This window comes from Lissotriton vulgaris, chromosome 6 (assembly GCF_964263255.1).
Source record: "Lissotriton vulgaris chromosome 6, aLisVul1.2, whole genome shotgun sequence".
NCBI lineage: Eukaryota > Metazoa > Chordata > Amphibia > Caudata > Salamandridae > Lissotriton > Lissotriton vulgaris.
The window spans coordinates 369527319-369553238 of NC_141694.1; the positions used below are offsets into that span (position 1 = coordinate 369527319).

At 44.5% G+C, this 25920-nt stretch overlaps 1 protein-coding gene across 2 annotated transcripts in view; it reads left to right on the forward strand.

Annotated features, from left to right (window-relative positions):
* Positions 1–25920, forward strand: part of PXDN (peroxidasin) — a 582246-nt gene that overhangs the window by 452073 nt on the left and 104253 nt on the right. For both annotated transcript variants that reach the window (XM_086926391.1, XM_086926392.1), the window contains one exon: positions 12365–12522. In XM_086926391.1, coding sequence (XP_086782517.1) covers positions 12365–12522 — 158 coding nt within the window. The remainder of the gene's footprint in view (positions 1–12364; positions 12523–25920) is intronic.

A 25920-nucleotide genomic window follows, 5' to 3' on the forward strand; every position in this document is an offset into this window, starting at 1 on the left:
GCTCTCTGAAAGAATGTCTATGGGTACATAGGATGGGGCGGGTAACCTGATGTTCTTTAAAGTCACCATCTACTATTTGCTGTTGATACAATTTTAATATGTAATGAAAAATGTGCTGTAAGATTCGCTATCATGGGACCTGCCACTGGCAGCCATCTGCAAATTGAAATGTGAAGACGACACAAGGGGTGAATCTGTGGCGCTATCATTTTTCAGACCATTTACTTCTGTCACTCCCATCACAGTACAGGAAGGGGGGCAGGGGCTATATTTAGTTGTCCTTTATTGGGCATTTATGTGCTATTGAACTGAGACCTTTATTTGGAATAGCTTGTAGGAGCAGCTCCCCCCGATGTCCAAGCCTGGGTGGGAGGCTCAACTACGGTGTCATTGTCACACGACGCCACCATGGTGAAGAGCTGCCTGACAGAAACGCATCCACCAGTAAAAACTGGTTAAACCACCAGGTTCGCCATGAAATGAGGGGGAAGCCGTCTCCTGGGTCTAGCAGGGCTGCCCCCTCCTCAGGAGAAATGATTATAGACTTCGCTATCCCCTCAAATAGGGGTGTGACAAATTAAATTTACAAACGTTACTAAGGATTCTGTATGGTCCCGTTATTTGCCAACTGTGCCCACTGGCAGACTCGGAGCAGAGGAGGTCCATGCGGTAAGTCGTGAGGGGGTGACACCATGAGTTACCCGCACCGGGAGACACCAACCCTAGTTACGCCACTGACCAGATCCATACAAAGGGAAATACAGAAGAGAGATAGAGCAATATATATAAAACAGAATGCAACACATCATACCCCTAAAAAAAACCAATAAAATAAATACCAGCAGGGTAAACCTCCTAAGTACATTAATCTAAATATCTGCTGGGAACATTCCTTTGTCTATTACAAACTTTAACTCTAGAGGCAACAGAAGAATTATCATGAACAACATTTGGAGAACATTTAGTGAAATCAGCACCAGATCTCCCTTGGCTATTACCAAGAACAGGAGTAGAAAAACTATGTACATTTTCAACACTGTTACACTTAGCCACTCTACGAACATTCCACACTCTTCCATCCTGCGTGACTATACTATTTTTAAAAACCTTGACAACTTTGATGGGAGGGAAAAACTTAGAAAAACCCTTAACAAGAAAACCAGGTTTTTTTATACGCACCCATTCCCCCACCACAAAATCATTATCTCTGGTCTTCATTTTGGAATCAAACAAGGTTTTCATTTGAAGTTGTTTGTCTTCAACACGTTTGGCTACGCCAGCAAGGTCCACAGCAGAATCATTTATATCAAGTTTCTTAATCCATCAGGGACATATATCAGATGGTGGCTCCCTTCCCTTAAGAAGTTTGAAGGGACTAACCCCAGTAACAGAATGAGGTGTAATGCGATATGTCCATAACCTTTTCCTCACAACATCCAACCATCCATCATCAGAAACCTGCACACAATTTACACAATCCTTAAGGACACGATTAAAGCGTTCAACTTGACCGTTTTCCCTGGGTTCATACAAAGAGGTAGTGTAATGCTTAATACCACAACTACTAAGAAATTTCTCAAAATCGGCTGAAATAAGCTGAGCACCATTGTCTGTAACACAAGTTTCAGGAAACCCTTCCCTCGCAAAAACTTCTTTAAGGAAAAGGATAACGGAGTGAAAAGATGCAGTGCTAACAAACTTCACCTCGGGCCACTTGGAGTGGTAGTCTACTAGGACCAAAGCATAACTAGCATTGTAAGGCAACTGTTTAAAAGGGCCAGATATATCAAATCCCACTTTCTGCCAAGGAAAGTTGGGCCAACTTACAGGCTTGAGGGGTGCTGAAGTCAAATGAAGCATTTTGTCACTATTAACACAGTGTGAACAATCCCTTACCAGCCTATCCACCATTTTATCAACTCCCGGCCACCAAAAGCTTTCTCTAATCAGACTTTTCATTGACGACATGCCAATGTGACTCTGATGAGCGAGAAGCAAAATCTTCCTTTGTAAGGACTGAGGCGGGATTAACTTACCAGCTTTGAACAGTAGACCAGAAAACTCTTCGACCTCAGATGAAACCTGACAAAATGGAGCCAAATCCGGTGAAATACCCCTACAGGCTGGCCAACCATTCCTTACAAAATCAAGAAGTTGTTGACAAACAACATCCTTACCAAGTTCAGCAAACCACTCTTCTTCAGACAATGAAATAAACTCCTTAGAAACACAATCCCCAACAGAAGCAACAACGTCAACCTCATTATCCACGCTAGGAGCATCCTCACAAGGAAACCTAGAAAGAAAATCCGCTGTAACAGTACACTTTCCGGGAACATACACAATCTCGAAATCATACTCCTGAAGCCGTGAAGACAACCGAGCTATGCGCGCTGTGGAATTCCATCCGCCACCAGGAGACAAAATCCCAACCAAAGGTTTATGATTTGTTCGTAGTACAAATCGATTACCCCACACATAATTCCTGAAATGCTCGACAGCCCAAATGCAGGCAAGCAGCTCCTTTTCGATAACAGAGTACCTTCTCTCTGTAGGAGACAAAGTCCTTGAGGAAAAGGCAACACACCATTCATCCTTACCAGATGACTGACTTAACACACTACCAATGCCATAAAGACTAGCATCGACTGTGATAATGCACTTCTTATTAACACAATAAGATTTTAATGTAGGCGCATTAACAATTTCCTCCTTAATTTGCTTAAAAGCCTGTTCTTGTTTTTCAGTCCAAATGAATTTAGCTGAATTCCTTGTTAGCTCCCTAAGAGGCTCCATTTTACTAGCAAAATTTTGGATAAACTTGCTATAGTATTCGCAAAGTCCTGCAAACGGAAGTAATTTTTCCTTATTGTCCGGAGAAGGAGCTTTAACAATAGCATCAACAAGGTTCTTTTTAGGCACAACACCATCACCTGAAAGAGAATGACCTAAATAATCAACTGTTTAGCAAAAAAACTTGCACTTACTGGCTTTGATAGTCAGACCAAACTTCTCCAACCTGGAACAAACCTCCTTAAGATGAATGTCATGCTCTAAGAAGTTCTTTGAAAAAATAAGGATATCATCCTGAAAGCACTTGACAAAGACACTCAGATCCTTAAATATATGATACATTGCCCTTTGGAAGACTGAAGCAGCCGATGCCAACCCAAATGGCATCCTCTTAAATTGAAATAATCCATGAGGAGTGATAAAAGCTGTGAAGTGCTTGGAGTCTTCCGTGAGCTCTATCTGATGATATGCAGATCTGAGATCTAAGGTTGAAAACACACAGGCTCCATCTAACATTCACAACATTTCATTTATGTTCGGTAATGGGTGACCGTCTGTGACCAAACATTTGTTCAATGCTCTCAGGTCCACACATAACCTAATAGTTTTGTCAGGTTTAATCGCCAAAACAATAGGCGAAACCCATTCAGAGGATTCTATTTCCTCAATAACACCATCTTTAACCATGGTATCCAGCATAACTCTGAGCTCCTCCCTGACACTAATGGGAACGCCCCTTAACCTTTGTTTAACAGGGACTGTACTAGGTTTGACTTTAATTTTGTGTGTAAAACCATTCAACTTCCCAAGTTTGTCAAAAAAAACATTAGGAAAAGAGTCAGAGATCTCCTTAGACATAGATGCAATATCATACTCTCCATCAGATACAGCTAGTACACACACAGGATCTTTCAACCTGGGATTCAAAGAGATCCCCAACTTTGCCTGATCCCTCCATCCTAAGACATTTACTCCTTTCAATGCCACATACATTTTGATAACTGCAGAATTATTCTTAACAATAATAAGAACTTCTTTAAACCTATAAAACTGATTTCGGATTTATCAAAATTATAGGCAATAATGTCTGGTTTGCACAAAGAATCGAAATTTGCCTAGCATTTGTAACAGTAAGTTTCAATTCTATTAAGGACACGGAGGCGAGGATTATGCTTTTCTTTCTTCGCATTTATTACAAATTAGAAAACACAGCAGCCTTAGAAAAGCTCATAATGCAGAGAAATGCTTCAAAACCAATAATAAAGCATTTTTTGTTATATAACTCAAGGAAAACAATGTCTCTGGGACTACAACTCCCATTACAACGATATAACAGTCCGAAACAGAAGTCCTTCCTCTATGTCCACAATCCATAGATAGGCAGTCCTTTCTCCCTGTTCCTCCTCTTTCTTCGCGTAAGTTACGCCATCAGTTCATTGGTCTGGCTTGGAACCATCATTTCCTAACAGAAGAAACAGAACTGCGTCAGCGTCGTAACGGACAATTCAGGATTTCACAAGTGAGTCAACTATGCAAAGTTTCAGATTTAACCATGATGGAAAATTTCAAAAACCTGATTACTTACTGCCATACGGGGGGGTGTCGCTTGACGATATACTGGGTGGGATAATCCTCGCCTCCGTGTCCTTAATAGAATTGAAACTTACCGTTACAAATGCTAGGCAAATTTCGATTCTATGGCAGGACCGGAGGCTCAGATTATGCTAGTTCAAAGCTTACTTACCACCAAGCTTGCAATATCCACCACCGGCTTAAAGTAAAACCTCTTAAAGGTGGAATCGGAGGACCAGTCCGCGGCCCGCATCAAATCCTCTAAACGAGCCCCTGCAGAGAAAGCCTTAGAGGCCATGGCCCCTCTGGCAGAGTGAGCTCCGAAACGTTTAGTATCAATACCTGCCTCTTGCATGACCCAACGCACCCACCTGGCTATGGTGGGGGAAGAGACCGCATGGTGTGGTTTACGCAAGGCAATTAACAATTGTCTCTCGCCCGGAGGGCGAATGTCCCAAGTCATATCTTCATAAGCTTTCAGACACTGAACAACACATAGCTTCGGGACATCCATGAAAGCCGGGTACGAAATCGTTCTAGAAGCTGACTTTGTGCGGCGACCAATTGTGAATGTGACACCATCTGGTGAGAACACTCGTGCTGAGCCATCTAGAGCACGCACATCTGACACTCTCCGGCAGGACACCAAGCACAGCAACATAGCCAGTTTCGCCGAGAGTTCCTTGACCGATAGGTACCTGTTAGGTTGCCAGGACAAAAAAAGATTCAAAACCAAATTGACGTCCCAAAGGACTGAGTACCGGGGCTCTGGTGGCAACGCTAGTCGGACGCCCCGCAAAAGTCGGCATACGAAAGGGTGTACTCCGATCGGAGCACCGTCAACTGGGTGATGCGCCGCCGATATAGCGGAACGCACAGCATTAATCGTGCGGTAGGCAAAACCACCCACGGCCAATTCCGTCAAATAATTCAGCACGGGTACGAGTCCTGCGACCAAGGGATCCAAACTCCGTCGAAGACACCAACGCACCCACTTAGACCAAGCGGATTTGTAGCGCTTCGACGTACTGGCAGCCCAGGCCTTGGATAACAGACCTTCAGCTGCTCTCGAAAGGCCCGGGAGCGACCAACGTCTCCTGAAAGCCTCCATGCCATGAGGCGGAGAGAGCCGTGAACGATGAGAGGATGAGGATCCCGATCCGGGTTGAGGAGCAGGTGAGGAGACCGGGGGAGTAGGATTGGAGAATCCCAGGAAAGTTCCAGAAGAACTGGAAACCATACTTGGTACCTCCAGAGCGGCGTCACCAACACCAGCTCCACTTCCTGCCGGCGAACCTGCGCCGCCGTCCGCATCACCATCGAAAAAGGTGGAAACGCAAAGGGCTTCTCCTTGCTCCAGTCCTGGAGAAACGCATCCGTGGCCTCTGCCAGCGGATCCGGCCTCCAACTGAAGAATCTCGGGAGTTGGTGATCCAAGCGGGACGCAAACAGGTCCAGTGAAAAAGGACCCCACAGCCCGTTGAGCCTGCGAAAGACCTGAACATCCAACATCCACAGACTGGAATCTCGAAGGTACCTGGAGTGCCAGTCTGCCACCTGGTTGGCCTGACCCGGCAGGTACTCCGCCGTCACCGATACGTGATGATCTAGGCAGTAATCCCAGAACTGCTTTGCCAAATTCGCCAGTGTACGGGACCTCGCGCCCCCCAGGTGGTTCACGTACCGTACTGCCGAAACATTGTCCATTTTCAATAGTACGCACGACTTCACCGAGTCCCTGGTCCAGCAGCGTACCGCAAAGGAACCCGCCAGAAGCTCCAGACAGTTGATATGCAACTTCTGTTCCTCCAAGGACCAAGTGCCGCCTGTTGAAAAATCCCCACAGCGCGCTCCCCAACCGACTCTGCTGGAATCGGATTCGATGACGAGGTCCGGGGAAGAACCGAAAATTGCCCGACCATTCCAGGCTTCCATGTGGGTAAGCCACCACAACATTTCTTCCTTGACCTCCTCCGATAGGGGAACCATCTGGTCGTAGGACACGCCTCTGCGCAGATGATAAGCTTTGAGGCGCTGGAGGGCCCTGTAGTGCAGAGGGCCCGGAAAGATGGCCTGAATCGAGGACGACAGCAGGCCCACCACTCTGGCAACTTGACGCAACGACGTGTGAGACTTCGCAATTGTCTGTCGCAAGACGTGCTTGATCTTGGACATCTTCCGGGGCGGAAGACTCAGGGAAGCATTGACGGAGTCTATGACAAACCCCAAAAATTCTACTCTCTGAGAGGGTACTAGAACCGACTTGTCTCCATTGATGACGAAACCGAGCTCTTGGAGTAGGTCGACCGTCCGGTCCAGCTGAGAAAGCAAGCTGTGTGGACATTGCGCCATCAGTAAAATGTCGTCTAGATAGACAATTAGACAAATTCCCTGCGCTCGCAAGAACTCCACCACGGGATGTAACACTTTGGTGAAACACCACCGAGGATAGACCGAACGGAAGAGCCGTGAATTCGAACACCTGTTCCCGCCAAAGGAACTGGAGGAAGCGACGATGAGGAGGGTAGATTGGAACCACAAGATAAGCATCCTTGAGATCCAACCGTACAAACCAATCCCGTGGAAGGAGGATATCTCGAAGGAGATGAATTCCCTCCATTTTGAAATGATGATAGACCAACCACCCATTGAATTCTTTGAGGTTGATCACCGGACGACGACCTCCACCGGGTTTGTCCACTAGGAAAAGATTGCTGAGGAAGCCTGACGGGTGTCGAGTTGATTGACGAATGGCCCTTTTGCGGAGAAGCTCCGCGACCTCTTCGTCTATCAACTGGGCATCGGTCGCTGAAAAGGTTATAGGGCGCGGGGCGCACACCTGGAAAGGTTGATCGTAGAATTCGATATGAAAACCGCGGATAGTTTGCAATACCCAAGCATCCGCCGTAAGGTCTACCCACGCCCTCCGAAAGGCCGCTAGTCGGCCGCCAATCTGAACCTGCTCTGCGGGGATAACACTCACCGTGTGTGTTGGAAGCGTTGGAGTTCTTTCTGAAGCCTCGACCTCCGAAACGTTGCCCTCTTGTAGGGTAGAAAGAGTTGAAGTTGGCTGAGGTGTTGTACTGTCCTCGCCCGGAGCCTTGCCCTCTGTTGCCGGCATTTTGCCCGCCACGGCCGGTCCCGCGGCCCCTACCGCGACCGGCCCCCTGGGAGAAACGCTGATGGAATACGCGTTTAATACTGGACTGAGCTCTGTCCAGGGATGTAAAGGTAGCCACGAACTTCCCTAACTCTTTAATGAACGGTTCTCCGAAGAGCCCACCTTGGGCAACCGCTCCTGCCTCTGAAGAGGCTAAGTCTCCTAACTTAGGGTCCAGCTTAATTAGGAAAGACCTCCGCCGTTCGGTGGAGAGGGCGCAGTTGGCGTTGCCCAAGAAAACAATCACCCTCTGCGCCCAATTCGACAAAACGTCGGGGTCAATGGCGGAACCAGTAGCTTTAGCCGCCTCTGCCATGTCTAGGATCTTAGTAATGGGTCCTACTGCGTCGAGCATTTTGTCCTGACACGATCGCCAGGATCTGTCAATGCCCTTACGTGGGTCCTTCATAAACTTTGCTAGAAACGTTGCCATCTTTGCATCTAAATCCGGAGTCATGGCAACTTTTCCCTCTAAGGTGGGCCTAGGGCATTCCCCACGGAGGCATCCCCTGGCCTCCTGCTCCAGAGGCTTACGCAACCGACTAGCCACGAACTTTGCCACCTTGTCACCCGGGGCCCAGGCTGCGGAGCGCGGATGCATTATTTCATCCGGATCCAGCATACCTGAGCTGTCCAGCGGTAACTCAGTGGCCGAGCTTTAAGGTCGCCAGGAACGCACTGATTCCTCTTCACCGTCCGAATTCGGGGAGTCCCCCGGGGACGAAGGGGCAGTCTCAGTAGCTACCACCGAGGCGGGGGCCGCAGGCTGGTCAGGCGGGGACTCTGTCGCCTTAGCTAAAAAAGCGTCACGCAGACGCTCAAAGGCACCCTTGTCCACCCCCTGAGCACCCTCCGACAACCCCCCCCTTGCAGGGCTTCTTAGGAGCAGAGGGGCCCTCCCCTGATGGACCTGGGAGGTTATAAGGGATTCCTGACTGCGCCTGAGCTAGTTTGGCGCATTCCTCAACTATGCGCGCCGAAAGACGCTCCTCCATAGGGGTTACCACTTCCGTGACACAGCGGTAGATAGAGCTGTCTACAGCTTGGTAAAACTCCTCATCTTGTAAATATGATTGGGAGTCACCCTCATAATAATCGTCCTCCATGCTGCCCAAAGGTAGCTTAAGGGATTGACACTCTACCCAATAGGCTGGGTATTACTTAGAATTAGGGCAGACCGGAGGACTGCAACAGTTTTGGTTGCCAGAGACTGGCAAAATTAGGGTGCACTCACAACCCCCAGCGCGCAGACCCACCCCAGGGGGACCAGGTCAGCTGCCTCACCGCGCGCTGCCACACCAATGTAACACGAGTGCCAAAACCTGCCAAGTCGGCGTCAACGCGGTATAATACCGCAGTACAGACCCCCACCGGGGCGTTCACGTATGGGGCAAGAAGGTACAGACCCGGTATACGGGCGTTTTGTGAGGCAGAGTAGAGGGCTCGGCTCCGCGGCGGTTGGTCTCCTCAGCGCGGCTCCCCTGTGAGGAGAAACTCGCGCTGGAGACCAACGAGACGCGGCCGCGCCCCCTAGCGGTCGGCTGCGCACCGCAACACACAAACCGGGAACAGTCGCGAAGGAAGCGAAACGGCGCTTCCGCGACTTAAATGGGGCTCTGAAACGGAAAAGAACAACAGAGACCCATAGCCCCAATAAAAACTAGCATCACAGTGCATAAATACAGTACGAAATTCCCTTAACAACAACAACTGTGAGAGGGAAAGCAAAAACACTTAACTGGCTGCGGAAGCAGCGAAGAAAGAGGAGGAACAGGGAGAAAGGACTGCCTATCTATGGATTGTGGACATAGAGGAAGGACTTCTGTTTCGGACTGTTATATCGTTGTAATGGGAGTTGTAGTCCCAGAGACATTGTTTTCCTTGAGTTATATAACAAAAAATGCTTTATTATTGGTTTTGAAGCATTTCTCTGCATTATGAGCTTTTCTAAGGCTGCTGTGTTTTCTAATTTGTAATAAATGCGAAGAAAGAAAAGCATAATCTGAGCCTCCGGTCCTGCCATAGAATTAACATCAACCAGGTCTCCAAATGACTCTACACAATAATCACGAGTAATTATAGTCCACGGAGAACAGGAGTCCACCATGAGTTCAAGAGTCTTACCTAAAATGTTCACCAGACTTTTAGGAGATGGTAAACTATCCGCTTGTGTCATGTCAAATGGGGTTTGTACAGAGACCACAATACCTGATTCTTTAATGGAAGAATCGTTATTCTCTTCTTCTGCAACATAAGATACATTCCCACTAGAACGCCTAGAAGTATTAAAAGAAGACCTCTCGTAATCATTAAAAGGTGTAACAGAAGTTTTACAATATTTGGAAAAATGTCCTGTACGACAACATTTATTACACTGTCTATTTATAGCAGGACATTGTGGGAAAGAAGCAATATGATCCGGATTCCCACATCTAAAACAATAAAATTGTTTACCTTTACCATCGTATTTATTAGGACCTTGAGTTTTTGTTTCCCGCACATTGACAGTGCAAACCTCACTAGTAGATGCAGAAGGAGTGGTGTGAACAGAAACCTTGTCTAAGGATTTAATCCATTTGTCTGATTGCTCCATAGCCTTAGCTGTACTTATTGCCGTTTCTAAACTTGGATCCCCCAAAATCCACAATTGCTCCTGTACTTTCTTGCTCTTTACATGCACCACAATTTGGTCTCTGATCATCTCATCGGTTATCAAACCGAAATTGCAATGCAAAGAAAGCGCACGTAAAGCGGTTAAGAATTCATCGAAACATTCATTTTCATCTTGCACTCTGGTATAAAACTTAAACCTATTTAAAGCCACACTAGTCACAGGTTTAAATCTTCCTTCTATTCTCTGTACAGCCTCATCATACACATTGGTATCACCCCCAGATCTAACAGGAGGCAAAGTCCTAAAAACAAGTTGCCCTTCTGACCCAAGGCAATGTAGAAATATATTTTTTTCCTTTCCGCTGACATCCTTTCACCATCCATAGCTTTGAGATAAGTGAAAAACTCTTCTTTCCATCTAGTCCATGGAATGGGCGGATCACCTTTGGTTTGTAAAAATTTTGAAGGTGGATCAAATTGCATTTTGGATAAAGGTGTAAATATACTCCTAAAAGGAAATGCAGTTCTTCATAAAATAATAAAATAAAACTTTAAAAGTAAATGAACGAGAGAAAATAAATATAATCCACAAGGTGGTAGTCAAGTAATAGTTTAGTAATCCAAATTCCTTTGATAGACGACTTTTCAAACACAGCGTTAGTTCAACTTGTAATATCGAGTTAATTGGCCAAAAGTATCATAAAGTTAATAATATTGAGTATTTATTGTATTTTCACCCTCCGGCGTGCAAAAGTACGATACCTTAACGTAATTAGGCACAGTAGGAATCTTCACGAACTCCTCGGCGTCTCCGGTAACTTTGTGTATTCCGTTACCATGGAGACACAAAATGGCGCTCATACGCACAACGTGATGACCAAGCAGTGCGTCTTGGGTAGGTGTAGCGCGCTGACGTGTGAGGAGTTGTCTCGAACACAACAGTCTCGAGCGTCAAACACGCAAAACAACCAAAAGAGCATAAAATTCAATAACTTCGGAATTCAAAATTACCAATCCGTCGGAGTAACACGTACTGAAACCACATGAATGCGCGCTGCAAGTGAAGGTAGAAGAGATGATTTCCACGTGTTTCCTCTTTTTTATTTTCCGTTGGTAAAAGAGAAAATTGTTTAAAATTCGTAATTTTAGACTCGTTGGTCGTAAATCTTCCCAAATACGACGTTGTAAAATCGCTCAGTATAGTCTTGAAGAATATATAAAGTAAAAGCGATCATTTTTAAGTTTTCCTTTTTTTTCGCCAGGTTCAAAAACAAAATTTTCGAATTTCTGCTCCTGTGCTTCATGAATAGTGGCAGAAATCGTAAGATGTACCTCGTCGCCAATATAAAATCCAAAGATGATAGATTGATGAATTAAATATAAAAGTTTAATTCTTGATCAGGAGTTGAAGCACAGCACATCAGTACAGGATACAGATTAACAATATAACAGTTGGTATGGAACCTGGAACCCAGCATGTAAGATGCAGGCACGCATCATACATTCCAGGCACCAGATCCATACAAAGGGAAATACAGAAGAGAGATAGAGCAATATATATAAAACAGAATGCAACAGATGTGTACGTGAATGAGTAATGGCAGTATTCTGTCTGTAGCCGTTCGGTAGTTCAGTGAACTAAGGAATATGTATTTGACCTCCTGGTCACGAATTTGAATCCTGGTGGGCCCATTCAGCCTTTTTGTCCTTCAGAGGTAAAAAAAATGAGTTGTAGCACTGAGTTGGGCAACAATGAATAGCTCTGATTGTATTGCCACAGCAACTTAGAGTGCATTGAGCGTTTCACAAATACACCTTACATTAAGTTATATTCTGAGACAACAAAATCATGCACTGTATAGCTGTAATTGACCTAACAATTATTTATTTAACTGATATAAATGTCTTAAATTAATACATCGTTTTGAAATGGACACACCTGATGTTATTCAGAATTGTTTGAGGGGTTTTGTATCCGTTAGTAGGGTTTGTTGCACCTACCTCAAATAACATACTGTGTCTGGATGTTTCGCAAAAATCAGCCACTGTTTGTGACCCTGGGTGGGTAACAATAGTCTAGGAAGTCTGGTGCATGATGCAGAATAAAACACACAGTTTAGCTTATTTCTTTAATGCAGTAGCCAAACGCTAGTATTTATTTTCCAGAGAATGAGCGGCAACATCTTTCAGTTTAAATAAATGTCTTTTTTTTTCTTTTTTGTGTAGCCGTCCTCGATCCCCGGGTGATCTGTTGGCATTATTTCGGTACCCAAGAGATCCTTATACCGTTGAACGCGCACGTGCTGGAGAAATATTTGAAAGAACCCTTCAACTCATTCAAGAGCATGTCCAGGATGGCTTAATGGTGGACCTGAATGGCACAAGTTAGTAATTCTTTTTATACCTTTTGTTCTTTTCTTGTAATATTTTTCCTGCAACACATATCCTGTATTGATGGAGCAAAGCAGAAGCAAATGAATCAAGAGATCTAGCTAAATTCTGCTTCCAGGAAAAGGCGAGTTAGATATAGTAGGACCTCATTACGTGGTTCTTGGGAATTTAACTGTTAGTTCCTGTCCTTGGTATTACTGATACTGGCTGGGAAGGTAAGACCGGGGCATGGGAAAAAACACCCAATTACAAGTTGAGCTTTAAGAGTCTACGCAGCAATGGGGAATAACGAGGGATTCAGACTTTTTCACCTACGATTTTACTTGTTCATCATTCACAGACACATCTTCACTCAGATTTCAAAGTCGGAGGCTCGGGGCAAACAGTGCTGGCTGTGGTGTTTCCACACCTGCATTTTCGGCAAGTTGTGCGGCATATTCTTGTCACATTCATGTATACCGATTTTGGTATTTTAACAGACTTAGACTTTGATATAGAAAGCAGTCCAATGCTCATATCTTATCATTTATTTTTAAGAAAGAAAGGTGTAAATATTACACAAATATTTTATAAGGTTTTATTAGCAAACATGAATCAATTGTATATTGCTTAAGCACGGGGACACCACTTTATTCATGTTAGTATTACTATCCGATCATATAAATATTTATCTAAAACAAATTGAATTTTGCACAGCAGAATACAATCCTAAAAACTGAGACTACTGTTTGTAAAATTTGTTTCTTTTTTGTACGTGGCTGTTTGATTTTAAAACCTGTTTCCTGGAGTTCATTGTCAATTCTGTTCACACTCTGAAGGCCGCTGGAAGTATCCCTTCCCTACCAGAAAAAAGCCTTGCACAACAGGATGCACCTTATATATGTGTGTATGTATGTATGTGTGTGTGCGTGTGTGTGTGTGTGTGTGTATATATATATGTGTGTGTACGTAGGAAGTACCTCTCTACACGAGCTTTACACGATTCATGTTGGCTACTGTATTTATTGTTATCCACTTACCAAATACATACTTTTTTCAGACACTTATCACTCTGTTTTCTCCTCCCAAAAAGAAATACACAAATTGTTGGCATCGTAAGCGTAACTCTTCATACTATCTTTGTTTGACATATATGGTGGTAACACCTTTCACATCGATCATGTTATATTCTATACTTTGATAACAAGAGTTTTGGTCTGCTTCACTCGCCTATTCATTATTTAGCTTTGGAAACTTTAGCAATTGACTTGAGACATTATCAGTCACATTTTGGCTCAGCCCATACGAGTCTTTTCTGCGTCATAACTTTTGTCTTGACTGTTTGGATGTGTTCTTCTGGCACTATTCTAATACATGAGAGACTATTTTACAGCCATCGAACATCCCAGCAGCACTTGGGAGAGAGCACTGATAAAAGCATCAGAAATGGATAGTTTAGAAAAGAAAGCAACCGTTTTTAGCATCCATATTTCAGATGGTTTTTGTCATTAGCAGGCCTTACACACCTAAACCCTTTTGGTATTGCCCATGCTGGTCTTTGTTTTTAATAACTGAAACTCATACTTTCGATCTATACTCTGGCTTAATGTGCCTGCACTTACCAATATGGCCTCTTCATCATTTCTTTACTTTGTGAATTAGAGTACTCGCATATGTTAATCAAAAAATTTGAAGTTTTATATGTAAGTATCCATTTGATATATTGGATTATACCTTATATCATTGGTTGATTCCGCAGATGCTTACTTTGATACCCTCCATAAATAATAAGGACGTTGACTCAAAGTAGTGATGTTTATGCATTGCTTTAAAATCTGGCATCACTCTTTCTGCTCTTTTCTGTAACGTTTTCCTTCAGCAGGTTCGGTCATGCTCTGGCCGATGGCAAGGTGGTTGTAATTTTGGCAGCTGGAATAAACCTTTTTTCTGTGTTTTACTACTTTGTGCCCATCTTTGTATATTTGTGCTTTTCTTATGTTCATGTAGTTGGTAAATTAAATGTATTTTAGTGCTCACATCGATACATTTGTAACATTGTACATTTGTCATGGGTTTCAATTGTGCAGCACTGTCACTAATAAAATACTTAATTTAGTTTCTTAAGGAATGGGAAACATGCTATGTCTAGGGATTGAATGTATGGCTTTTGATTTAATCTTTTTCAGTAGATGTTTATACTCTAGTTGAAAGCTGTGCTTCCATTCAGCTCTTCTGCTCTACGATCAGCCTTCCAAACCCTCTGGGAGTCGTAGTCATTGTTTTTCTTATACACCTTGCCCAACTTTTCTTATACACTTTGCTCAACTGTTTAATTGCAGTCTTCCAACAAGAATCGTAAAAGTGTGGTGTTTTGGTTCATCTGTTACTTAAAATTCATAAATATATAAATTGACTACAGACGATAATCCAATATAGCAAATTTTACAGACTGCAATTTAAGGCTGTTAGAAAATTTAATTTCTGAATCTTTTCTAACTTACTGTACCTTCCCAGTTATCCCAAGCACTTACTATTAGTGAGGAACTCAACTTTTGAAATCATGGATTGTCAGTTGATTTTTAATGTGTCATTTAATATATCTTTGATTATATTTCCCATTTACAAACACATTCAGATATTCATCTGCATGGTACACAAGCAGAGTCTCATATTTGAAATGCAAAACATATAGAGACAGGTAACATCTGTTACTAAATGATGCTCCTTTGGAAGAACCAGACGTAACCTTGTGAAGAAATAGGGTGTATCATATGGTGTGGTACTTCAACCTCATGGTGTAATACACTTAACAACCCCTGTAGGACCCTAGGGTTTCATCCGTCAAACTCTCAGCTCAATCAAGGGTAGCTGTGGCCCTGAGCAGCAAGGCTTATACAGAGGAACAAGTGTAAAGCATTTAATTTCATTGTATGTATTTTCTTTATTCGGTTCACATAAAGGAAACCATGAAAGTACACAGTAAAAATAGAATTTTAAAAACAGTAACTCATTTCACAATAACCAATCCCAATAACAAAGCGTGGGAGCTTTGATAAGCAGTGCAGGCTCTTTAAACCTAAAAGAAAAATCTACTCAATGGTCCGCTATGTTCGTGAATAAAATGAACTAGCACCACTGTTGCGTATACCATACAGTTTACTCTTTTCTGCTATTGGGGTGTCTCTAGAAATAACTTTTAAAATACCAGAACCACTAACACTAACAATAGGATGGTTAAAATTCATGACCATAAACTTTAACAACAATAGAACATTTCTAGTCTGTGTTCATTGACATACAAGCCCGAACTGCGGTTTTTAGAAACACCCCTACGTAAAAGATGCTTTTATCATCAGCGAGTAGGAGCAACTTCCAGTGTGATTCTCTGTAGGCAAGCCTTTTTAATTAGGGAAAGTAAAATTATTTTAGTGTAAAAAGAGTAAAAACCACATAGGAATAGAGAGTGTAGCATGGATTGGCAAGCGCTTTCATTACATGGGCAGGGGGTGGAGTCCAAAATTGCCTAAAATCCTAACGGGAAGCATAACATATATTTCACTATGTCCACCCTAAAAATGAACAACAGACATCTCAGCCATCACCCTAAAGGTTTTGTTAGATACATCGCCATTATTCTGTCGACTAAATTTCTATACGATGATACACTACTTTGTGACCTTATTTGCTGATCTGTCAGTCTTGCGAGAATTGTACAGAGTCATTTGAAGCTCCTTTTTACTAACATTTGCCTGTCCTTACAGGTTTTCAAACAGGTGAGGGTATCCTACTTTCCATAGGCAAGATTCCACGATTGCCAGCCATGGGATATACTTGCCTTTTTCATAGACAAGACAGCCTAGAATAATATCTTTGGTGAGACTTACCTCAATTTTTCTCCATAAGGTGTGCCATAATAGTGGGGGGCAGTTGTATATGTGATCCTTAATAAATAGGATATTCAATTCACTGTGGGAAATGAAATTAGATGTGAAGATGGGCACCCCTAATCTCTTCTACAGAACCAGTTTATTCCACTTTAATTGAATTACACTTAATTACCCAAACCTCTGCCCTGTATATGGCTATTAGCCTGCACTGCATTTTAAAACTATGCAGGAGAGGGAGGAGCCAAGCCGTTGACCAAGATGGTCGTGTAGAGACGCGGCTCCGCCGATCTCCGCTCCAGCCACAAATATCCTGAAAATTATCCTGTTAATATTCGCCACCCTCTGCTTTGTGCCGGTGAGCGACGCATCTGCCTGTTCTCCTGACCCGCCTACGAGCCCTGAATCCGAAGTTATATCGCTCGGAAGCTCGGGGCCTGGTCCGGACTGGAAGCCGGGACCTCGAGTGACTACGGAGGCCGACTTCAAGTTTAAAAACATCGGGGTCGCGAGGGAAGCCGACCCGGCCCACGGCATGAAGTTGCTGGATGGACTAAGTTGCTTTATTTGAAGCCCCCTGTCTCGCGGACTATGCTGCACAGAGCTTGGTCCTGAAGTATTGAATATTTGCTCGCCCCGATGATTCATTAAAAATAATCTTTTTGGCATTGCGGCCTGGGATACGTGGCAGCTGGCCGGGGGGACACGAGTAAGGAGGTCCCTTTGCCCGGTATTGACGAAGGGATTTCTGGGACACCAGGAGCTGCCTGTAGTGCTTGCCCTCTGGTGGGGTGAGTGGCGGTGCGGGTGGGGGGGGAGATAAAGAGCATTGGGAGTGGGTTCTTGGACCCCCCTTCTTCTCCCCCCGGTGCCGAGTTGGGGCTTCATGCTATGGCCAAATGGAGACTGATGAAACGGGGCTGACCCGAGGGGGCTTGTGGGCGCTGTGACCGTGTCTGCTCAAAGCACCTGAGATATAACCCTGAAGCCCCGGGGAGATGGTGTCTGGCCGAGGTCTCAGGAGTAGATGATCGATTGGCGGATGGAAGCGCTGCAGGCCTGATAGCCATTTCCTCTATTGAATTAACTGGGAATGGCTGCATTGGGCGACAGATAAAACCAGAGCGTAACCCCTGGAATATTCGTAAATGATCAGCTGATGGCCGGTTGATTTCTGCTACCCCGGGACACTTTGGGGTGGACGCGACTGCAGTGTGTGCCAGGCTCGCAGGGGGACTGCCCGACTGGCCCTGGTGATATTGGAGGCTTTGCTGAGGGGATGCAGCTTTGAACGGTAGCAGTGTTCTGAGAGACGTGCTTGGTGCGGGGGACGGGGATCACGGTGTTTGGTTCCTCGTCTTTTTCCGTCTGTGCGACACCTCCTTTGGCTGACCTACTGAGGGTAATACCCCTTGCATTTCTATTTTTGTTCTGTTGCGTTTGGCTCTATTGTGAGAGATCCGGCCTTAAAGAGTGGAAGAGGCCTACTGGGGGCAGGAGGGAGATGCCCTTAAACACTATCCTTGGCGGACATTGAGGCTATAGAGTGGATGAAGAGCCCGTGCTGCTGGTATCTTCCCTCTGGTTGGGTCTTGTGATAGATGAAGCCATGGCTGCAAGGTTGGATTCGGATAGGCCCCCATTGCGATCCTCCTAGGGATCCAGGACAAACCAAGATAATAAACTTGATCGCTACACTATCCAGAAAGGATCCCCGGGGGACGTCAAGAAAATGCCATTAGTGGGAGAAGAGGTACAGACGGATCCAGCCATACCTACCTTAACAGATCTTATGGCAGCAATTAATGGGATGCAGGCGTCATTGGGTCAGAAGATGCAAGCTTTAGACGCCAAACCAGACACTGTTACAATTGAGATGGGGCTAATTCGAACAGACCTCTCGAAAACCAATGAGAAAGTCAAATCACTCGAACTTGAGACGAATGGCCTAATTGACGATGTGAGTCAATTGCAACAAGAGGTGCAGGATCTCAGGAAATCGAGAACTCTTATTGATCGTAAGCTGGACGAATATGAAGGAAGAGTCAGACGTAATGACATCCGCATTCTTGGGATTCCTGAAAAATCAGAGGGCCAGACGCAGGACTTGTTTATCCAAACACTTGTTCTTAACCATCTCAAGCCTAAAGGCCTTAGTAACTTGTTCACTGTTGAACGTGCGCACAGAGTTCCGGGGGGGAGACCGAGACCAGGAGCACCCGCTCGCCCCATGATCGCAAGAGATGTGATTTTGCAGGCCGCACGTAATGGACCCCCATTGCCTTATGAGAATGTGACCCTGTCCTTTTTTCCAGACTTTACCCAGCTGGTTCAGAGACAGCGGCAGAGTTTCCTTTCAGTTAAGAAAAGATTGAGGGATAAGGGACTAAAGTATGCAATGATTTTTCTACCTCGGCTCTGAGTTGAATTTAACGGAAAGACCTGGTTCTTTGAAAATCCTGAGGTGGCAACAGACTTGTTAGACAGTGTGATGGCTTCGGAAAGGGATGGCCAAGACAGGAGCGAGATGGGAGGTCAAGAATAATGTACACTTGATGTATTGAGCCTAAATAAGAACGGGTTGCGATCGGGTGGAAGGGGGACGTAGATACTTCTTCGTTGATTTGCTATGCTCACATAAGAAAGTGGAGTGGATGTGATGTTGCGAGGGGCGGAGAGGGGTGGCAGGCGAGTACAGCCCCTCCCTCTGTTTTCTACCTCTATTTAGTTGTAGATTAGTATTTGGATATTCGGGGCAACAGGCACACTGCTAGTTGAGGATGCGCGTAAGTGAAATGCAGGGGTGCAGGGTCGGGTGGGAGGAGAAGAGCTGAAGAGTTTTTTGTAGTATTGTATGCCACAATATTAGTATTTGGTTTTATTTCAGTTATGTGTTGTGTTATCGATGACATCAATGTATTGTTTTTGATTAGTATGCAGCAGACACCAGATGAACAATTTGCTTATCCCTATGATGATGGGGGATAGTGAACTCAAGTTGGAATGTCAATGGGTTGGGGGACAAGATCAAACGTAGCTTAGTCCTTCAATATTTAAAGCGGCATGCGCCTGATGTGGTTTTGCTTCAGGAAACGCATTTAGCTGGAAACTCATGTGTGGCTATGCACAGAATGGGTTATAAATTGATTGTTCATGCGGGGTTCACGTCTGGCTACATGGGGACAGGTATCCTGATTCGGAAAGCGTTTCCCTTAGTGATTGATTCTACGTGGGTGGATGAAAGGGGACGATAAGCTGGAATCTCTGGTAGATGGGAGGGAGATGTTTTCACCCTTTTATCGGTCTAAGTTCCCCCGGGTCTGCAGTCTGCTACCTTTATTGATTTGGGAAACTACTGCTTGAATTGCCAGGAGGATTATTGATTATGGGTGGTGATTTCAACGCTGTAGCTTATGGATTGCTGTATAGATACCCCCATGAGATATAAGGCCTGCCCAGAGATGGTTGCCTGAGTTTATGGACGCGGTGGGCATGGTAGATAGTTGGAGATTATTTCACCCAGATGGAAGACTATACACCTTCCATTCTGGGAGGCATAATAGTCTCTCCCGGTTAGATTATTGTCTGGTCCCAGCGGATCAAGTATCATACATTTGTGAGGTGGTTCATTTAGCTAGGGGCATCTCTGACCATTCTCCACTTTGGCTTAGGCTTCGAATCGCATCGCGTTCTGCAGGTAGAGTTGCCCCTATTAACCCATGATATTTCCGAAATCCCAAGACCCGCAGGGACCTCGTGAAGGCTTTGGAAAATAATTTTGTAGATAATGATGGTTCGGTGTACTTTATGGTGTCACTGTGGGAGGCATTCAAAATGGTTATCAGGGGCCATGCTTTATCATTAATAGCCGGATCTAAAAAGGAAAGGAATAAGGAAATTGTTGAGGCAGAGTCCGAGATTTGTAGGGTGGAAGAGGAGTTGGAGCGGGGAGTGACGCAGGGTGGCCTACATGTTCTGTGTCTAAAACAGCATGAATACAACTTGTTGGTCACTTATAGAGCCAGGACTCTTGACAGGGAGCAGAAGGAAAGACTATACGATCTCGGAGATAAGGCAGGGAAACTACTCGCATGGCTTGACAAAAAAGATCGGGCTGGGCGCGTGGTCCCAGAGTTGCTTACAGATGAAGGAGAGTTGCTTACAGACCCACAAAGTATAGTAGATAACTTTGCGCAACATTTCCAAACTGTTTATGCCTCGGTTTCGGATAGGCCAGAGGAAGACTCTCATTTCTTGTTCCGGGATATACGGCTTCCTTGCTTATCTGAAGAGGATTTTGATTTTATGGACAGTCCTTTAACTATTGATGAGATAGCCTTGGCTATCCGTTCATTGAACTCTGGCAAAGCTCTAGGACCTAATGAACTCCCAATTGAATTGTAGAAACTCAAACCAGATAGATTAGCTCATTACCTAAAAGGCATGTTTGTTGAGGCCCGGGAGGGAGGACGGCTGCCCATAGAACAGAGAGTGGCAGCAGTGGTGGTGATCCATAAGGAAGGTAAGCCCAAAAATAAATGCACCTCGTTAAGACCTATCTCGTTATTAAATGCAGAGCCTAAAATATTGGCTACAGTACTTTCCAATAGGTTAGCAAAGGTGATTAGTGGATTGGTTCACCCGGTCCGATCAGGGTATATCCCACACTGAAATACTGCTTTGAATTTAAGAAGATTGCAAGGTGTGATAGCCAGGGCTTATACCCTGCGAGAGCAAGCTGTTGTCGCTTCCCTGGATGCTACCATGGCCTTTGATACTCTTGAGTGGTCTTATTTGTGGGGGGTCCTGGCTAAATTTGGATTTGTACCAGAGTTTATTGGCTGGGTACAGTTATTATACACTGCGCCGCTCGCTCAGGTTGTAGTTAATGGAAGAGTATCGGCGCCCTTTCAGTTAGGACGGGGCATGCGGCAGGGCTGCCCTCTTTCTCCTCTTTTTTTCTCCCTAGCCCTGGAACTTTTGGCGGCATGGATCCACTGAGAGCCATCAATTCGTGGAATCCGGTGGTCTCCTGAGTGGGAGGATCAGATCTCACTATACGCTGATGATATTTTGCTCTATTTGACTTCCCCTCGGAAGTCCCTCATGGTGGTCTGTGATGTATTGGCTTCGTTTGGTAAACATTCTGGACTTTCCATTAATTGGGGGAAGTCTGTATTATATGTCCTTAGTGGGGAGACCCCGGTACCTCCGCGAAACTGTCCCATTCAGATCACTACGACTGGATTTAAATACCTTGGTATTTTTATTTCCTTGGACCCGACGGCTAGATATGTTAAATCTTCTTCCGCCTTTACATAGACTTAAGAGTGACACCGCTCATTGGCGAAGGCTTCCAATTTTCCTGTTGGGCCGGGCAGCTTTATTCAAGTTGATGTCTTTTCCACGCTTTTTATATGTCCTTCAGAATACGTTAGATGCAGTGCCCGCCAGCTATTTTCGCGAGTTTGAAGGGACTCAGCGTAGTTTACTCTGGGAGGGGAGCCCCTGTGTTGCCTTGGCTAAGCTCATGCTCCTGTGGTATGATGGTGGTATTGCCCTCCCGGACATTAAGCGTTATTACTGGGCCTCCCAACTGACTGCTATTAATCATGGTACATATGGGCCCGGTGAAGATATTGGATATGCTATGGACAAATGGCTCTTCCCGGAAACAGATATAATAGGGCACTGTATTCTAAATCATTGAGATTCGACCTAACGGGACCAACAGGGCGCTCATTTAAGATCTGGCATGATACCATAAGCTCATTGTGGTGGAAAGATAAATTGACAATGGCGACCCCGCTTTTTGCATCGGAAAGATTAGGTAAGCTGTGGAACACTAAGGGATTCGATAAATCGGAATTGATAGGGATATCAACTATTAAAGACGTGTGGGGCATGGGGCGGATAAAATCATTTAAAGAATTGCAGGCAGAGTTTGAGCTTTCGGACGCTGAAGGTTTCCGCTATATGCAAGTCCGACATTCATTGTCGACTGCCCTGCCTGTAGATGAAGAGCTACCGGAAGACTCGCCTCTTGAGGACAGGATTCTGGATGGACATTTCCCCGAAAAAACAATCTCCCTGATTTATAAGAAACTTATCAACAATAGGGCTGACCTGGTTAGAGAGCTTAGGGTTAAATGGACACGAGATGGAATAGAACTAGATGATGAAGATTGGCAAATGGCTGCTTACCTCCCCGAAAGTGGTGGCTATTCCAGCAAGGCTGCGGCTGGTACAGCTAAAAATATTACATAGGGTTTATGTCACTGGTCCTCGCCTAGTGCGGATGGGGCTGCTGGAGGAGGGACTATGTAGACGTAAGTGTGGATTGGTAGGTACCTTTCTACATATCTGCTGGGAGTGCCGATATATGACTGAATATTGGGGTAGGATTCATAATACTGTTCATGAGGTTACTGGTGTCTTGCTGTTGCCGGAGGCAAGAAGGTTCCTTCTAAATATATGGGAGCTTACTGATTTTACTAATGCGCAAATAAAGGGGGTCACACTGAGTTATATGATTGCAAAAAGAAATCGCCCAACATTGGGGTGCAGAACTTCCTCCCACCATCGAGAACTGGAGGAGGGATTTGGATTTGAGTATGTTTTGAGGAAAAACTGTATATATTGCCAGAGGGCGCCCCGAAAATGGGCTGCAATCTGGACTCCATGGAATCAGTATAGGGGTGAAATTTGTACTCCACCTAGAGATTCAGTGTTTGGGGTTCCTCCTTCCCAGTGATGCTGCTAATAGGTATACATTTTTGGTTGTGTTCCCCTCCCTTGTCTCACCTCCTCCCATTCTATTATTGCATTGTAGATTATAATGTGATTCATCTGCATTGTGTCTTTGTTTGATGCCTTGAGTTAATAAAAAGAATACAAAATAAAAAAAACTTTGCAGGAGAAGGAGAGCGCCTCCCTTCCTTGGCTGCGGCAAACTAAGCAGCAAAATAACTGCTCTTGATAATTTATTGCCACTTTGTGTGACATGTTCGGTCAATGAACCATTATCTGTGAACGGTATTACCAGATATGAAAAAGTGCGAGTGTATTTTAGAGAGTGTTTCCAGGCTCAGTTTCTTCGGGTCACAGAACATTATATAATATTTATTAAAAGTGGTGTGTAAGTCTAGGGTTTTCATACAATTTACCAATCCAAACACTAACTGTTGTAGATCTCTTGCGGTAGGCATGGGCGGAAAATCCGTTCCGCTCGCGGATTTTGCGGATTTTCGGGAAATCCGCGAGATTCGCGAATCTCCCGCAAAATCCGCGAGCAGCGGATTTTGCTCGCACTGTTCGCGTGAGTTCGCGTGAGTTCGCGCCCCGCGAATAAGTGCAAAATTGCAGAAATACGATCTTAGCAAAACTGAAAGTAACTACTTACCAGGTTCAAAAGTTCAGGCTCATCATTAGTAGCCATTTCCTGTAGTGCTTCCTGAGGGGCCCCTCCAGAGTTCAGTTGCCAGTTGAAACTATTATGAGACCCTGCTCTGAACCTCAGAATAGTTACACATATGCCACAAAGGTCCTGAATTACAGCTAAGGGAGACAAGCAGGAGCCAGGCTGGAAGTTAAAATCCATTAATCAGCCCCTAATTCATTATTGTCAGTTGGGGCAGGGCAGGTGTTGTAACTAATTTTGCAACAATGAAAGCACTTAGCAAGTGCAAAAGATCACTAATCAGGGCGCACTAAGGAAGCAGGTGCCAGCTAAAAAAATATTCTGTGACACATTAATCAGCCCCAAATTAATTCAGGTCACTTGAGGCAGGGAAGGTGTGCTTTGCTTTGCCGAAAATAATGTACACTGGACAACCAGAGGGTGTGGTGATGAAACAGAGGGTGGCATGGGTGGGCCAGAGGGTGGCATGAGTAGTCAGAGAGTGGCAGTGGTGACAGAGAGTGGCAGTGATGAAGAAGAGTGTCCCAAACAGGCTGGACACGTAGAAACAACAAGTTCGCGAAACTTGCGACCCGACAGGTAAGTTCGCAATTTGCGAAAGTGTACAAAACCCTCGCGAACTGGCAGAAACACGGGCGAACACAAAAAAAAAAAATCCGCAAATTCGCGGATTTTGCGGATTGCGAATCCGCAAATCCGCAAAATTCGCGAACGCGAGATCCGCAAAATTCGCTCATGCTTATGCGGTACATGCCTTTAAAACTCTGTCTTAAGCATACAACAGTGAGGAACGGAAACAGCCCTTAACTTTGGGGACGTCAGGGGTAGTGGTAAGTAAAAATGGATGAAGATCATTTATATATACAATAAATACAATTGAGGCTAAAACACAGCCCTGTCCTACTCCCCTGAAGATTCAGATTGCCCCGACACCTCCACAACTGTATTTATTATTATTCTAGCCTTTATGTCTCTGTGCAAATAGGTTATAAAGTACACCAGTGCTGAATCCATGCCAAGGGTTAAAAGAATAGACCACAGCTTTGATCAGTTTATACTGTTGAACACTGTGGTCAGGTCTACGAATGCCAGATATATTGGGGAGTTTTATGCTAATGTATATTTGCCTATCAAAAGATTATGATTGAGGCATAGCTCTACCATACCAATATTTGATCTAAAGCCATATTGACATGGATACAAAATTTCTTTCTCAGTTGCCCATTCTTTAATTCGATTATAAAGGGCTCTTACCAGAATTTTTACTGTTGTGTCAATTAATGAGATTGGTCTTTAACATCTTGGCTCCAGTTGATTCCCTTCTTAAAAACTGGTACTATTATTGAAGTTGACCATGTGCTTGGTACGGGGGAGTATCCTAAACTGTTAAAAACATTCAATAGCAACAGGGCCTGGAAACCTGGGTTATATTTAAGAAGATCAATCGATACCCCATTGGGACATGGGGCCTTTCCCACAATACTCTGATTTATACCTTCCTCGAATTCCCCCACAGTTAGTTCTAATGGTGTAATATTTGCGGGTGGTGTGTATTCAGTCTGTGAACACTAGTGCATAGATGTTTGAAAAGTGCTGCTCCCAAGCCTCACAAGTTATGTTGCAATTAAATGTCCCCTATGTCTGCTTGAACTGTTTTATTTCCTTTACTGCTACCCAAAAAAGTTTGCTTTTCTTATTCTGGACAGTCAAGGCTAGGCAGTCCCATTGTTGGTCTGGGACTTCCTTTTTTTCTTGCAGCGGTTACTTACTTATAAATGTTCCTGGGGATGGCCTTAAGAGCATGGCATATTTGGCAGTTGACAGTAGAACATTCCTGCCTTAACTATTTTGGTTTGCTACTGTGTGTTTTTATAGGCCTCACTAGCTCTTTCTTAATGAGAGAGCAAAGTTGTTCGAAGGATGTGGTCACTGAATGTGCTATATGTTCTTCGCTAAGGCACGCCATGACTACCAGTAGATTCTCTTTAATGATTTTCTGGAATAAAGTAGCCGGCATGGTTTATTTATTTATTTATTTATGCGATTTTTAAAGCGCTGCAATTACCCATGGGGTTCTCGGCGCTATGAGCTATGTTTGATACAACTAA